The 17027-nt window shown below is 42.8% G+C and overlaps 1 protein-coding gene across 3 annotated transcripts in view; it reads left to right on the top strand.

Moving 5' to 3' along the window:
• Positions 1–2930: 2930 nt before the first annotated feature.
• bmpr1bb (bone morphogenetic protein receptor, type IBb) overlaps positions 2931–17027 on the top strand; it is a 66027-nt gene continuing 51930 nt past the window's right edge. For all 3 annotated transcript variants that reach the window (XM_053645347.1, XM_053645346.1, XM_053645345.1), the window contains exon 1: positions 2931–3297. In XM_053645347.1, the coding sequence (XP_053501322.1) occupies positions 3212–3297 (86 nt within the window). In that variant the 5' untranslated portion in view covers positions 2931–3211. The remainder of the gene's footprint in view (positions 3298–17027) is intronic.

Here is a 17027-nt window from a genome sequence, read left to right as displayed (position 1 = left end):
GCTGAAGGTTCGAGTTGCCAAACGTCAGCCTCAAAACCTTAATGATTTGGAGAAGATCTGCAAAGACGAGTGGGACAAAATCCCTCCTGAGATGTGTGCAAACCTGGTGGCCAACTACAAGAAACGTCTGACCTCTGTGATTGCCAACAATAGTTTTTAAACCAAGTACTAAGTCATGTTTGCAGAGGGGTCAAATACTTATTTCCCTCATTAAAATGCAAATCAATTTATAACATTTTTGATGTGCGTTTTTCTGGATTTTTTTGTTGTTATTCTGTCTCTCACTGTTCAAATAAATCTACCATTAAAGTTATAGACTGATCATTTCTTTGTCAGTGGGTAAACATACAAAATCAGCAGGGGATCAAATACTTTTTTCCCTCACTGTATATAGATAGATAGATATAGATAGATATAGATATAGATAGATATAGATATAGATATAGATAGATATAGATATAGATAGATATAGAGAGAGAGAGAGAGAGCAATAGATAGATATAGAGAGGGATGGATGGATATAGATATAGATATATATAGAGAGAGAGAGAGAGAGAGCAATATATAGATAGAGATAGATATAGAGAGAGATGGATGGATATAGATATATATATATAGAGAGAGCAATATATAGATAGAGATATATATAGATATATATATAGAGAGAGAGAGCAATATATATATATATATATAGAGAGAGAGAGAGAGAGAGAGAGATATGGATGGATATAGATATATATATATAGAGAGAGAGCAATATATATATATATATATATATATATATATAGAGATAGATGGATATAGATAGATATAGAGAGAGAGCAATATATAGATAGAGAGATATATATATATAGAGATAGATGGATATAGATAGATATAGAGAGAGATGGATGGATATAGATATATATATATAGAGAGAGCAATATATAGATAGAGATATATATATATAAATATATATAGAGATAGATGGATATAGATAGATATAGAAAGAGATGGATGGATATATATATATAGAGAGAGAGAGAGAGAGAGAGAGATAGAGCAATATATAGAGAGAGAGCAATATATATATATATATATATAGAGAGAGATAGATGGATATAGATAGATATAGAGAGAGAGCAATATATAGATAGAGAGATATATATATATAGAGAGATGGATATAGATAGATATAGAGAGAGATGGATGGATATAGATATATATATATATAGAGAGAGCAATATATAGATAGAGATATATATATATAAATATATATAGAGATAGATGGATATAGATAGATATAGAAAGAGATGGATGGATATATATATATATATAGAGAGAGAGAGAGAGAGAGAGAGAGATAGAGCAATATATAGATAGAGATATATAGAGAGATAGATGGATAAAGATATATATATATATAGATAGATAGATAGATATAGGGAGGGATGGATGGATATATATATATAGAGAGAGAGAGAGAGAGAGAGAGCAATATATAGATAGAGATGGATATAGATAGATATAGAGAGAGATGGATGGATATAGATATATATATAGTGAGAGAGAGAGAGAGCAATATATAGATAGAGATAGATAGATGGATATAGAGAGAGATGGATGGATATAGATATATATATAGAGAGAGAGAGCAATATAAATATATAAATATATATATATATATATATATAGAGAGAGAGAGAGAGAGAGATAGATAGATATAGAGAGATCTATATATATATATATATATATATATATATATATATATATGAGAGATAGAGATGGATATAGATAGATATAGAGAGAGATGGATATATATATATATATATATATATATATAGAGAGAGAGAGAGAGAGAGAGAGAGAGAGAGAGAGAGAGAGCAATATATATATATATATATAGAGATAGAGAGATATATATATATAGATATATAGAGCGAGAGAGGTTGATATAGAGATATAGATATCTCTTCAACCACCTGGCTAATATTGTGTAGGTTCCCCTTGTGCCACCAAAGCAGCTCTGACCCGTCGAGGCACGGACTCCACAAGACCTCTGAAGGTATGCTGTGGTACAGTATCTGGTACCAAGATGTTCGCAGCAGATCCTTTAAGTCCTATAGGTTGTGAGGTGGGGTCTCCATGGTTCTGACTTGTTTGTCCAGGACATCCCACAGATTCTCGATCGGATTGAGATCTGGGGAATTTTGCAGACCGAGTCAACACCTTGCCCTCTTCAATGAGCCTTGGGCACCCATGACAGTCTTGTCGGTTCACCGATTCTCCTTCCTTGGACCACTTTTGGTAGGTACTAACCCCTGCATACCGGGAACACCCCACAACACCTGCCGTTTTAGAGAAGCTCTGACCCAGTCGTCTAACCATCACAATCCGGCTCTTGTCAGAGTCGCTCAGATCCTTACACTTGCCCATTTGTCCTCCTTCCAACACGTCAACTTCTAGAACTCGCTGTTTACTTGTCGCCTAATAAATATATCCCACTCCTTAACAGGTGTCCACCGTAATGAGATCGTTAACGTTATTCCCGTCACCCGTCAGTGCGTTTAATCTTGTATCGGATCAGTGTATACACGTAAACATAATGGTGTTGCAGGTGATTTTGACGTATATTTTTATTAAATCATTTTCAGTCTTAGAATTGAATTTTTATTTTATTTTATTTAAAAAAAAAAAAAAAAACCCCACACACTTCACAGTCTCATCAAACTCTGTGTAACAGTTCGTAAGTTTTATTTTTGGTCGTGATTCGTAATGTGTATCACCTTTTAAGTATTGTGATACAATAGTTTATTCATATCGCTCAGCCCTCATGACAGGAATGAGTTAACATGTTAGCTATTAGCATTACTATCAGAGGCTGGTTTATTATCTCCTGGGGGATGGATTCATCATTATGAAAACACGAGTATTCGAATATAGCGGAGTTGTGTTCGAGTTTTAGAGGAAAGTTCTCGGGGAGACGTAGTGTCTGTACATGACTGGTGATGATGTTAAGGTGCTGCTCCTGTTGTTGTGTTTGTGAAGGAGCGCTGAGGTGTATTTCTCACGAGCGTCGGTGGACGGAGCTCTTTCCGCACAGCGCGCGAGACTCTCAGTCGAGGGAACGCGAAGCGAGGAGAAGGTCTGCGTGACTTTGGAAAGAAGCTCCTGAGAAACTGAACTCGAGTCCGGCGCATTTTTTTTGCTTCAGCTCTCCGTCCGCTGGTGAATGCGATGTCCCGCTGTGTATTTAATGCCACGTCCTGACAGACCGAGAGCTGAGGAAAAGCCGTTAAAGACAAGGCGCGTGCTGAGGTGAGTGCGCTTCTCTCGCGGAAATTTAAATGTGACAGGCGCGCGCGCTGCTCCAGACTTCCAACGCTACGCTACGCTGAATGAAAACTTCGGACTCCATCCTCCCGGTTAATTACTTTATATTCAGATTAAATGTGTAAAATGTCTGGGATTTTAAGTACGTATGTAAACGTTTATATTCTCATTGATTTAAAAAACAGAAAGTGTGAAAGTTCGCCGAGGGCTCGGACACAGCGATAAATACTTATGCTAAGGTAACTTTCCTCAGGATTTTCTTCCAGAAAGTTCTTGGAATAAGTGAGATTTGGACTTTGTTTTTACTCCGGTTATATAGTTATATGGTTAATGGTCCTTTTATTATTATTTTTTTCCAGAAAACTGGAGTGAACAAGAATTGTAAAAGTATCGTAAATGTGTATATTTTTATTTTAGGTGTACTAAATTATCGTTATCGCTATGGAAATCGATAAACGTCCATACATACAGAGAGAACCGAACGAATAACTGCTATTCTGTACTGTAATAGTGTATTTTTAAAATAATTGTCTATCTATTTCTGCCTATCTATTGGTCTGTCTTTCTGTCCGTCTATCTATCTGTCTGTTTGTCTGTCTATCTATCTATTTGTTGGTCTGTCTATCTATCTGTCTGTCTGTTTGTCTATCTGTCTATCTATCTATCTATTTGTTGGTCTATCTATCTATCTATCTATTTGTTGGTCTGTCTATCTGTCTGTCTGTCTGTTTGTCTGTCTATCTATCTATCTATCTATCTATCTATCTATCTGTTTGTTGGTCTATCTATCTGTCTGTTTGTCTGTCCATCTATCTATTTGTTGGTCTGTCTGTCTTTCTGTCTGTTTATCTATCTATCTGTTTATCTGTCTATACACATTTGTTGGTCTCTCTGTCTGCCTGCCTATCTATCTGTCTTTGTCTGTTTATCTATCTGTCTGTCTATCTATTTGTCTATCTGTCTGTTTGTCTGTCTATCTATCTATTGGTCTGTCTATATGTCTGTCTATCTATTTGACTGTCTGTCTATCTATCTGTCTGTCTGTCTGTCTAATCTATCTGTCTGTCTGTCTATCTATCTATTTGTCGGTCTGTCTGTCTATCTATCTATTTGTCTATCTATCTATTTGTCTATCTATCTATTCGTCTGTCTATCTGTTTGACTGTCTATCTATCTATCTATCTATCTATCTGTCTATTCGTCTGTCTATCTATTTGTCTATCCATCTATCTATCTATCTGTCTGTTGGTCTGTCCGTCTATCTGTCGTAGCTTCTACTCACTGCGGTGTTTCAGTTTAAGGTTTAAGAAGTTAAGAACACTATCACTATATGTTTTCCCCCCCAGACTTTTATTATGTATATTTTATGGATTTATGAGGTGAGGTAAGTTCACCCGGACTGACGCGGGTTATTGTACCCGCTCCTTCCGTCGTCCTGCAGCTTGTTGCCCCGGCCGAAGGTGCTCTCCTCCTGCTCTCCTCCTGCCTCCGGAGATAAATCAAACGTTCTCTACAGCTTCACGGTACATCACGCAGTGTTTACTGCAGTTTGTGACCGTTAAGACTTTGTCGCAGATGCAGCCGCACGTCGTCTGATTCGAGAAACCCCGATGCGGTCCAGAGAGCGTTAGTCTCGCGTAAACACGTACGTTTCCTGTAAAGTGCATCTTACTCGGGATCATGTGGATGTTATGACCACCACTGCAGGATGTGTTGACTTTTATTTATTTGTTTACTTTTTTACACAACACGTTTAGCATCCTCGTTAGACCAGGTTCTTTCTAGATGTTCTGCTACGATCTGTTACCTCAATTGTCTCACAAACCTTTTTTTTTTTTTTTTTCTTCCAGGGGAGTGATTTCAAGGTCACTGAGAACTCTGAGAGAACCCTAGGGAATTAAACTTGTCAGTGGGTGAAGGCACAGCACTTTAACCTATCAGGGGACCAACATTAAAAAAAAAATAATAATTTTTTTTTTAAGCAGTTAGAGGCAAGATACTGTATGTTGATGTAGTGAAATCTGTATTAGGTTGTATGCAGTGACTGCCAAAAAAGGCTTTACGTCCAGGTTTATTGCCAAAAAACCGTACCCGCTCCCCAGCAGTAGCTAGAATTCTGTCTTGCGAAACTACTGCAACGCCCCCAAAACCCCCTCTCTGCTGCCTCACCTTACTTCCTTCCTGCCGTGCCTCTCCTCTCTGCCTCGCTCTGTTGCTGGTCTTCTCTCCCTCTCCTTGCTGGCTGTGGGAATGGGAGAGCAGTTCATCCAGCTGTTCTCGGTCCCTCTGGACCGTCTGCCGTTCGCTTTTTGAACGAGCTCCATTCTGTCCATCTCTGTTCAGAACAAACAAGCGAGAGACCTTCTCAGCCTCGCTCTTAGTACAATAACCAGAACCAGCTGCACGTAAGCATTTTGTTACGAGCGGATATTTATATGAGACGGCGTCGCTGAGAGGTTTCGTGTGCTACGTAACGCTACCCTAGTGACTGTATTATATTCCGCGACTGCGCCACGGACAAAGCTCGTTGATGGGACTAATTGGAACGGTAGAGTTTCGAAGCAGCGTTTATTTGACGAACTGGTGCTGAATGTTTTAGGAGTATCTTTCCTGGCCCTTGGTGTGTTCAGGCTTGCTGTTTGGGGTAGATAATCTGGTGCCAGCCTTCATCTGGTTTAAGCCATCAAGTTTACCTCCCTTGTTAGCCGTTAACTCTGTGCCTTGTGTAAAAGCGTTTTTTTTTTTAATGTATTTATTTTTGCTATATAATGTTGCATGGCGAATCCCAGACATTGACCGTTGGGCTCAATCCAGATCAAACTCTAGGCGGTTGCTGTATTCTGATTTCCCACAACGTTCTTATGGCGTTGCTCCCAAAATGCACGTCAGCGTGACTGTAAAATCGTTTCGAAACGTGTAGAAACATGTCAAGGGTGACTCGACTTTACATTATTTACGTATGTTGCATATCTGTTCATGTATAGATATCGTCTGTGAGGTGAAACCTTCCAAGACATCGTGAAATGTTTACACGCTAATGTTAATGGTAGTTATTTCACTCAGTATTGCCACACACTCCTTCGTAAGGCTGTAACCTCAGATTTCTTCATATATAAATGTTCAACTCACGTTGACTCTTGTTCTTTAAAGCTGCATAAAAACGAGTGGAGATTTGAGCTCGGGGGATGATCGCGTCTGATTCACGGAACAACAAAATTGTGGTCTGAGAGGAAATGATCAAACAGCTTCAGCTGCATGGACGCACAACTCCCATCCCATCCCCCAGTCCCTCATTTACATCTCATATGCATAGGACACACCCCATTTTGATACTGAGCCAATAATAATAATAATAAATACGCTTTCCACCGCAAGCTTTCCACCGCTTTCCACCGGAGCTCATTTAACGTGCCAGACTCATTAGCGTTATCAAAGCTCGCTGATATCACAGCTGATCATGTTGAATCGATGAAGCAGAAATAGGGATCGCAATCCAAATATAATTCATTGAACACCCCTAGCGATCAGACATACGCTGATAAGCTGTTATATAATATTTAACGCTATATAGCATGCACAGCGCTGTTATTGTAGACACCTTATAGGCTCTAGCACTGTGTTCCTGTTGGGAGGAGGCTGTCTAGACGGAATAGAGCAGGGGTTGTCAATTGACAGGCTGAACTGAGTACGTAAAAAAAAAAAAAAAACCTAGTTGAGAGACTCATGAACCAGCTCAGCTTCTGTAGCAGATCCTCTGTTGCGGATTATCCAATTACACGTGTGTACGTAAAATATTTCGCTCATCGGACCAGAGACGGATCAGAAAGAAGGTAAATGGGAAGGTTCTTACTGAGATTTCATGGATTACTGACTCTGGTCTGATTAGCAAACTGACGGTGTGGCCCGTGTAAGAAATGCTCAAAGATGTTTGGACGGAGACGTACGGTACGCGTTTATTTCCCACGTCAGAAGTTCAGAACCGATGTACGCTACCGGTCAAAAGTTTGTGGGCACTTGACTGAAATGATCTTAAAAACCTTTTGATCTGAAGGTGTGGGATTAAACGTGTGAAGTCGGTGTCGTAGACAGAAATATAATCGTGCCGACGTATTCGTTCCTTTCGTGAGATGACATTTTTATTTACCAAAAAATTTATACTAATGTAAAACTAGTATCTAAGTGGAATTGTAGTCAGACACGTCTGGAATAGAAGCGTTTCTAGCGTTTGAAAAGTCAAAACAAAATGGCGGAGAGGACTGTTGCTTGAGGCGGTGTTTACGTTTCCTCATCGAGAAGACGCTCTTATTTATGAAAATAGTGCTAAAAACCCAGGCAGTAATCGCAATGATGCGCATGAATTTTTAATATTCGGACATCCGATACGCCAGTACGGTTCATTAGAGCTGCTGCTGGTACTGATTTGTACCTGATCAGCGGTTCCAGGACAGAGATTTAGCGCAGGCTTTTCTCGGTATGGTGTGCGTCAGCAACTAGAGCAGCTGACATCATTATAGCGCTCGCTAATGAGAGAGTGGCGTTACGGGGCCGTGTGTGTGTCTTGGGCAGCCTCCTCGCAGCTCTTGTGCGAGAAACACGTCTCCAGCAGATCTGTGTGGTCTGGCTCCGAGTCTTGTTTGACTTGAGTCGAGTCGGACGGCTTATTAAAGCACTGTTTTACCGCTTATATTTCATTGTGGCGCAAACACGGTCGACGAAGGAGTGACACAATGCCGTGCTCTGTTCCTCGCTCTATCGCAGAGCTTCGCTGGACCATACGAGATCTTCTTACAGCAGGTTTCAAGGCCAACGCGAACGTGCAGACCACAAGCAGTCATGCACGTCAAGACTACTGTTTTATAGGAATCTGCATAAAAATATAAAGACTGAGCGTTTTCCCTGTGGATCGGATTAGCGTTACCGTTGCTTAGCGCGAATCCGCGTCCTAGCTCGGGCTTAAAACCGCTTTCCGTGTGATTACGTGCGAGTTCCTTATCTGAGCAGTCCTGGAAGCAATCTATCATCGTTCACGCTTGTTTCAACACAACAGTTTAGAGATTAATGTAGGTATTGTAGGCCCCTAACAGAGTTCCTTTTGTTTGTGCTTGAAAGTAAAAGGATCTGCCACTGCCCCGTCCCTCGACTCTTGAAATCTGCATACCCCAAGGGCTGCTGGGAGAGTTTAACAAGCTTCTGATGTCGCCGGAGCAGGGGGAGCCGTTTGAAATTCCTTTGTCGAGGTAGAAGCCGAGCCCAGAGCATCCTGCCAGAGAGCCGCAGAGGTCAGAGTGTAAAGCCGGAATAACAAGGAGGCAGAGGCCCGCTTCGCAATGCCATCTTAACTCCAGCTGCACCCGTAAGCAGACATAAAGAGCTCCGTGTCCTCAGGGAAAAGGTCTGCTGATGAAGCTCGAATATTAGTGCAGGGTTTTATACTCTTTACAGGGTTACCCTCGTTTGATGGAATTCCAAGCACTGATGGCTTTTTAACTTTCCCAACAGTGGTTTTTGTTCTAGGTCATTCTCTCTCTCGCTGTCTCTCTCTCTCGCTCTCTCTCTCTCGCTCGCTTTTTTTGCTGGCTATTTTGCGAGGAACCCTTCAAACCCAAACAGCCTGTGGAAAGATTGTGTTCTTGCTCCGAGGTCAGCAGCTGCAGCCGCGTCCCTCCTCCACGCATTTGGAGCCTGTCCGGGGGGTGTGTGTGTGTGTGTGTGTGTGAGATTATGTGTATGTGTATATTGAGGGGAGGTCTAAGCTTAGCCGTATTAGCTGACCCTTCACCTCCGGCTTCCGTTCTCGTAATTGCAGGAAGTGAGGAGACCCAACGAGAGAAGATGCCGGCCTCGCATTAATGAGCACAGAGGTGCCAGTGTTATTAAAGCCCATCGGTGGCCATATTGTCTGGACCTCAGTAGGGGGAAAAAACCCCTGAAAGCTTATACCTGTTCGAAAAGTGGGCCTGTTACGACGGCTCGTTAAAGCCATATGTTTGACGAATGAAAGACAAACAATGAATTAGCTAGTGTGTTTTTTTTTTTTTTTTTTGGAGAAGCCAAACGTTTCTTTAAATAGCATGGGCAATAAAAGAATACCGCAGTTTGTGGTAAACGACGTATTAAGTGAGAGAGACATGTTTAAAAGTGTTAAATCCCAGCCAAAGTCATCAGAAGAGTGGCAGAGTCAGTAACAACACTGTGAAACTGTTTATGGGTCATATGGCACCAAGCGTCGTGTGTTCGGTGCCAACAGCGGTGCCATTTTAAGAAAAAGTCCCCTGAAGTGAAAATGTGCGAGCAGCATGTCTGCAAAAAATGAAAAAAAAAAAACGAGAGAAAGCCTGTGCCGTTTTTTTTTTTCTTTTTTCTTCTCTCGCCCTTCCGCGGATGACTTATCTCCCGAACGTGTCGCACGCCGCAGACTAAACGTGTCTGCCTCCTGTCACGCGGACGCCGAGGCGTAAGAGATTTATAGCACCTCGGCCTTTGATATCTGGCACGGCCGACCTCGCGTAGGGAAACGATTGAGCATGAAGTACAGTATAAGTGTGCTCCGTGAGCCCGTCCAGCACCGTTTCATCTCCATCGGGCTGTGTGTGTGTTTGGGGGGGATGTGGGGGGGGGGGTGCGTGACGTATCCGTGTCTGTACGTCTTATGAACTAATTTATGAGGGTGCCGTATGAAGGGTTCACTCGACGTCTCTTACTCTTATCTCTGTGCCAGTAACAGGCAGAGCACTTTAGCTGCTGGAAGTCATAGCAAGTTGAAGTCTCCATTAGAAGGAATCTCAGATGAGGCATGCAATATAAATGCTTCGTTTTTGCACCATGATATACGAGCAGATTAGTTTGTTTGGTTACGGTACGGTGATGTTCTCTGGGATCGGAGACTGGAGCTAAATGTGGTGCACACTCTACCAACCACCCACGACTTTTTACTGTCGGAGAAAGATGAGGGAGCGCCTTCCTTAAGATGGCTTCACCAACGTAAGCCCTGGATAATCTCTCTCTCTAAGAAAGTTTTCCCGTCTGACTTTATGCAGTAAGACCCCGGTCGAGCATGAAGATATTTAAAAAGACAAAATGCATCTTTTTGAGAACTGATCTCGCGAGGGTTCCCAAAAGTTCTTTACTAATCTAGAAAAAAACAGAACTTTTGGTAGGTTTGAAGGCAACCAAATGAAAGAGAGATATATATATATATATATATATATATATATATATATATATATATATATATATATATATATATATATATTTTTTTTTTTTACAATTCAAACACTAACTGTAATAGGAAACTCAATATTGGGCTAGAGTAGTACATGAGCATGAGGTTTTGAGACACAACGCTAGTTTATTTAGTGGCGGTAGACTGATGGAGAAATCTGTCCGTCTATTATTGAACTACACTATTGCAGCGTGTCTGGAAACGTAAATAAATAAATAAATAAATAAAAGAACTATTTGTTTAAATGTGGCTTGTCTGGATGTGACTCCCGGGAACATTTCAGAATATCAGGATACAGAATCCGCCGTGGATGTTCTAGATATGAGTTTGTGAAATAAGTGAATGAAACAAAGGGGGAGTTTCTCTTGCGGCCCTCTGTGTAAATCAGATCCAGATGTGCTACAGCGGTCGATTAGGTACGCGTCGATGCCAGTCTTTTCAAGACGAGGTGCTGTGAATTGCACCTCGAGCGAAGTGTAGGCACGGGCAAGCTTGCGTGTGTCAGTGCTCGCTGAAGTGAACTGCAGCAGTTTCTCTGCACGCTCCTCACTCGCCGGTACCCTCGTGCTCTCTGATAAAGATACCGTTTAAGTACTGTAAGATGATTTATCGGGTTACATCTGTATGGATATTTTTTCAGAGCGCGGTTTGCGGCCCGACTTTAATCGCCGTCTGATCGTGATCGTTAACCGGAGCGTAACGGGTGTTTTTGCCTGAAGCTGATTTGATGACATCATCTTGTTGCTCCTCTTGAGAAGTTTCGTCGAACACACAATGGCTCTTATTCATCACCGTTGCTTGTGGGTAAAATCCGATCGCAGAACGAGCGCACACAGATTCCGCCGACGTTTTCCGCTGACTCATCAGTCTCGTTTTTGGCATATCTGTGCGATCTAACTCGCGTCCGGGCGACGTGCGTTTTACAAATCCCTGCTCCGATCAAAATCACTTTCATCAGTAATTCTAGCAAGTGTGGAAAGTTCAGAGGTAGGACTGTAAATAAAATGTAATAACCCTAATTGCACACGCAGGAATATCGTATTAAAATATCACCTAGGAGATGGAGTTTAGTGTCGACGTGTCATTTGTAAATACGTTATGTACGTGGATGTGCCGTCAAACTTAGAGTTCTTTCCTTTCATTGCCTCACTAACACACCTGCATATATTAGGGTGTGTCACATATAGGCATATGCAAATGATTCATATTTAAAATTTTAAAAAATTGGATGGAAACTTATACAGTCTCACTCTCTCTTTTTCGCTCTCACTCACTCTCACTGTCTCTCTCTCTTTCTTGCTCTAACATTTTCTGTCTCACTCACTCTCACCCCCTCGCTCTCTCACCCTCTCACTTACTCTCACCCCCTCTCTCTCTCACTCACTCTCACTGTCTCTCTCTCTCACTCTCTTTCTCGCCCTCTCTCTTTCTCTCTCTCACCCTCTCTCACTCACTCTCCCTCTCTCTCTCTCTCTCTCGCCCTCTCTCTCTCTCTCTCTCTCTCTCTCCCACTCTCGCCCTCTTTCTCCTCCTGTTTCACTCGTGACTAGAGTGTGAGGCCACACTCCACATTCTCTCCTTCCATCACCCCTCCCTAAAGCTGCTCCCAATAAGCATTGCTCCCACACTCCTACACGTACACTCGCGTAGTCCGTCACACACCCAGAGGCTCACGGCAGCTCGTATGCGGTCGTCCCTCCCGTGAATTTTGTCACCCAGACCTCAGCTTGGGTTGAAAAAAAAAAAAAGTAAACTCCGCGTCCTCGTGGGCTGGGAAATTACGGATCCTGTCAGTTCACGACGCTGAAATGTATTTATTTGGATAAGCCGCCTCGAGGCTCTCTCATTTCTCGAATGTACACACAGTCGAACGACTTGGCCGGGTCCTCAAGTGCTCGGTTTTTACAGAAGGTTTATGCGAGTAAGGATTTATTTATTTTTCTGCCTCTGAGAGACGCTGCACGTCATATTAATTCGCTTATGTCAGAAATTTCATTTCGCCACGCTTGGGTGGTTTTGCCACTTGTTCCTTGAAATTTAGCAGGAGATTTGTGAGGGGCATCTCCAGTGTAATTAGCAGTAATACATATGCTCATTAAGTGCAGATTTACAGCTCAGGCCCTAAGGGTGTTTGTTTACTTTTTTTTGTTAATAATGATTAACCAGTGATGATTCTTTTATTTTATTTTATTTTTTTAAAGAAGTGAAGCCTAAACAAAATTTTTCAAAAGATCGAGAACTTCGATATGTCTTAGACTTGTCTTAGGAACTACACTCTCACACCCTCCCCCCCCCCCTTTTTATGTTATGTTGCGTACGCATCATAAAAAACACAACTGGACACCATCAGCATCAGGTACCACATCTGTAATATTTTACCAAAAAAAAAAAACCCTTCTGATGATCGCGCACCATTCCTCCATACTGGATTGTGCAAACTGCTTCATTGTTTCCTTAATGACAGACAGAAGACTGTCATCTGGAACCATTTGAAAAGGAGCGATCGCGAGGCCCGAGTTTAAATAGTTTAGCATTTATGCCAGGCTCCTAGACGAGAAAAAGGTGTTGGCTTAGAAAAGATCAGCGCCCTCCCCCCCTCCCTCCCTCCCACTGACGACTGTTGCTCGTTTGCACGTTGTTGATTGTAAGCGCACTTAAAATAAGTTCTGATGGAAAATGTGTGTGTTTGGACGTTCCGATGGATAACGGTTTCACCGAATACACCGCAGACTGATTAACGGTGTCACATGACTCTCTTTGAAGAGAATTTCTGATAGACGTGTGGAAAAGACGCTGCACTGAAGAGTTCTGCTTGGAGTCTCTGTTTACTACTTTACTTAGGACTGCATTACCAGATGCTTATATACCTCCATTATATCCTCGTTTATTACCGTGTTGCTTTCCATCGCTTACAGTTCGCATCGTCTGTACAGGTTCTCTCCTGCTGTTTTTTATCTGTAGGAGTTCATGTCCCATATCGCCGTGTATATATTTATTCCATTCTGCTGCGTTTGCTCTCGTCATAAGCCTGTGCAGCACATGACGACTACGTGTAAGTGGTCGGGTTAAGTAAAATTGACTTGAGAAGATGGAACGTGGATGGTTGCAGGGTCCCTGGTTCGAGCTCGGATTACTGTCTGTTCTGCCTTTATCCGTGTGGGTTTCTCCCGGGTTCTCCGGTTTCTTTCAGGAGGAGCTTGCATGAACGAAGACGAATGACTGACGTCACGTCGGTGCGAGACAACAGACGATCGATCCGGTGTAGAGTACATTCTTGCAAGATACTACGTATAAGGTAGAAGGATTCATGCAGAGCTGTACTCGAAACAAAAAGGTGGGGGAGTGAAAAGGGGGGCGGGGGGGTTCTCATCTTGTTCCACTTTCGTTTAGTCTCTCCTTCAGGCTCTCCCTTCTCTTTGATAATTGCAATTAATCCGCCTGCAGTCAGGGGACAGGATATCCACTGTCTTTAGGCTGATGAGAGCAGGCTACGGAGAGACAGCAAGGGAGGATGAATTACTTCAAGCTGCTGGCCGATGTGACGTTTGCCTGGAAGGTCTCACACTCGCAGAGAGGCGAGGAGCACTCGCTTCCTGCTATTAGAGGTACGAAAGAAGGGAGCGAGGGAGTGGTGAGTAGAATAAATGGAGGAAGAGCAGAGAGCAGAGATGGTCTGGAATCTAATTTTTGTGAGCTCTGGGACGAGTAATCAGATTGGCCTGATGCTGGTGTTCCGTATTTCGCATGCAGACTAGAAATACATGCAGGTCAGGGGTAGCAACGTCAAAAAGCGTGTCGACTTTCTCGACGTGTCTGTCGTGTGTTTGTCAGTTTTACCGCAAGGACACGAGCGGCGAAATATCCGTGTGAGAATTTCTACTCAACACAGAAAAAGGCCGGTGTGATAATTCCGACCTGTCGACCCGTTGGCCTCGGGGCATGTTTCTGATGACGGCGTAAATATGTTTTCATGCTGTTACATTAAAGTTTGTTACGTTGCCAAAGAAATGCAATTTGCTTGTATACAGCGAGTAATGAGAACAGATGGAGGGCAGATAAAAACAGAGCCGCGTCCAGAGACTCAAACCTATCGATTTGTACTTCGATCCATTTACAGAACAGTTCCCTCTACATTATTGATATATTTTCATTCTTCCTCTGCTGGTCAGATTCCTCCAAATTGATCAGAATAAAGCCAGTCGATTCAGAGCGCCCGCCCGCTGGAAGGAAGGAAGGAAGGAAGGAAATTTATGATATTTACCAAGATGCCTTTTTAAAATTCAGAGCTATAATGTCGGGTTATGTCTGAGAAGCTTTATGATTATAATATTAATTTGCGTTTCGTACGCGCTGATCTCGCTAGCGCTCGAGCTTTATAAACAACCAGCGGTCCACGTTAGCGACGATGACGTCTGAAGTCTGACGGCTCGAGTTACTCATTTTAAAGCTAATAATAGAAGAGAGACAGATTTCCAACAGTGAGCATGTTATATTTGTAATGTCGCGTCTATAGTCTATACTGGGCATTATTCTGCCCAGATTATACCCAAGAACAGCTAAACGAGATAGTCGGCCCCTTGATCCGCAGGGCAGAGAATAAAAATGTGGACCGATCAAGGGCTGCTTGAAATGTATTTAATTATTTCGTGTTTTATTTCTGCCACGTTTTCTGTACCATTTCCTCTGCCGGCGACCGAACGGGGGGTGGGGTTTGGATGAAGCTCCATGCTTTTGCCGTCAGCCTCTCAGATACGTCTCCACACCAAGACAAACTGTTGGCCTGGGTTATATCAGACCTTTCATAGAAAGACAAGCAAAGTTAAACAAGGTTTCTGTGCCAGACCGGGCTGGGGATCACTCAGGATATCGTGGAAAGAGTGCTATAATGGAGGGGGAAATCCTTTCACTTGTTCCAATTTAGATAACTCTGTGAAAGCTCAGCGGGTTTCAGTAAAGCAGAGAGAGCGAGCAATACGGTGAGTATTGTGAAGTGAGAGGAAAAACACTACGGGGCTTATCGAGGTGGTATCGAGACTGCGCTTTTAATATGCGACTCCTGACCATGTTGCAGATTTAATTAGCATTCCTGAGCTGTTAAGCAACAAGCTTGCCACTGCATGATCCGTGTTAGACGCATGAATAGGACGGGTTAGGATTTAGTTATTGTGCGACGTTTACGTGTGCGAGACGCAACTGGTCGTTTCCTTAAGGGTAGCATGGAAACTCACCACCTGCACCACCTGAATTTTAGGGAAAGATCAGGGTGTGTTCGCTTTCATTTTCAGAGCTCGCTGGGCCCGGTGCAGGTATTTATTATTCTCTGCATCCCATAGATGGACAAGCAACAGTTTTCTGACCGTAATGGCTGCGAGAGCCGCTGCAGGTGTGTAGCGACAGGACTGCCGAGCGTGGCCGAGTGTCAGGGGGTTCAAACCAATCCATCTGTTTGTATAGAACAGAACGATGGGTGATGATACGGGACAGCTTAGAGAGACCCAGATGCGGTGTGTGTTTACAGAAGCTGTCAAACGAGCAGATCTGCCCAAAACCCACGGCTCACACTCTCCGTTCCAGCATGAGCCGGATTAGTTTGCACTCCCGTTAAAAACACCTCTCAGTCACACGAGTATGGCGTATCTTTTTTTTTTTTTTTGCGTATCTTCAGAGGATCGGACGAGACTTTTTTTCGGCCGCCTTTGTTCTCCTTTCCAAGCTGAAATTCTGGACGCGTTTGTAACACAAGCCTGCACACTTCCTTTAAACGCTTCTGACAGTGAGTGCCATTCTGAGCGGGAGGGGATGGGGGACGGTTAAAAAGGAAAAACAGATGAGTCCTGATTCTTTCGCACTCACTCCATCCGTCTGTTCCGGCCCTGGTTTTGCTGATGGGGTTTCAAATGTGTTTCACATGTGCCGTGTGTTTTGCGACACACGGAAAGAGGCGTTCGTGGCCGTACCCACGCCGTCTCCACGTTGACACAGGAACTTTGCATGGACTCGGATGACTTACAAGTTTTGCATCAATGCAGATGAGATCACACGGGTGAAGTTCGTCAGGAGCTTCTAAATACCGAACTCCCTGATTGAGCTCGGATGGCTTGCAGGGATTCCCGAAAAATCATATCCGCAAATAAACCGGTTATATTTCTCGTAAACGTTGCGTTCTAAAAGAACCACCTTTTCATTAGTCATCTTGTTCCTGCTGCTGAATAGCACCTCCTAGCATGATGCTGCCACCGACATGCTTCACCGTAGCCAGACAACAATAACTTCAAGAGATATCGTACAGATGTAGTTGAAGTTCAGCACAAAAGGTTCAATTTCAAGTCTCATCAGACCAGCAATAAAGAGAAGATTAAAGAAAAAAGTCAATTTCATCCATCCATCCATCCATCCATCCATTTTCTGTACTGCTTATCCTACGCAGTGTCATAGGAGAGCCTAGAGCCTGTCCCAGGGGCACGAGGGACACCCTGGACGAGGTGCCAGTCCA

Source organism: Ictalurus furcatus, chromosome 16, assembly GCF_023375685.1.
Source record: "Ictalurus furcatus strain D&B chromosome 16, Billie_1.0, whole genome shotgun sequence".
Lineage (NCBI taxonomy): Eukaryota > Metazoa > Chordata > Actinopteri > Siluriformes > Ictaluridae > Ictalurus > Ictalurus furcatus.
Note: the sequence above shows the minus strand (reverse complement) of the source record. Positions and strands in the feature narration are given on the sequence as shown.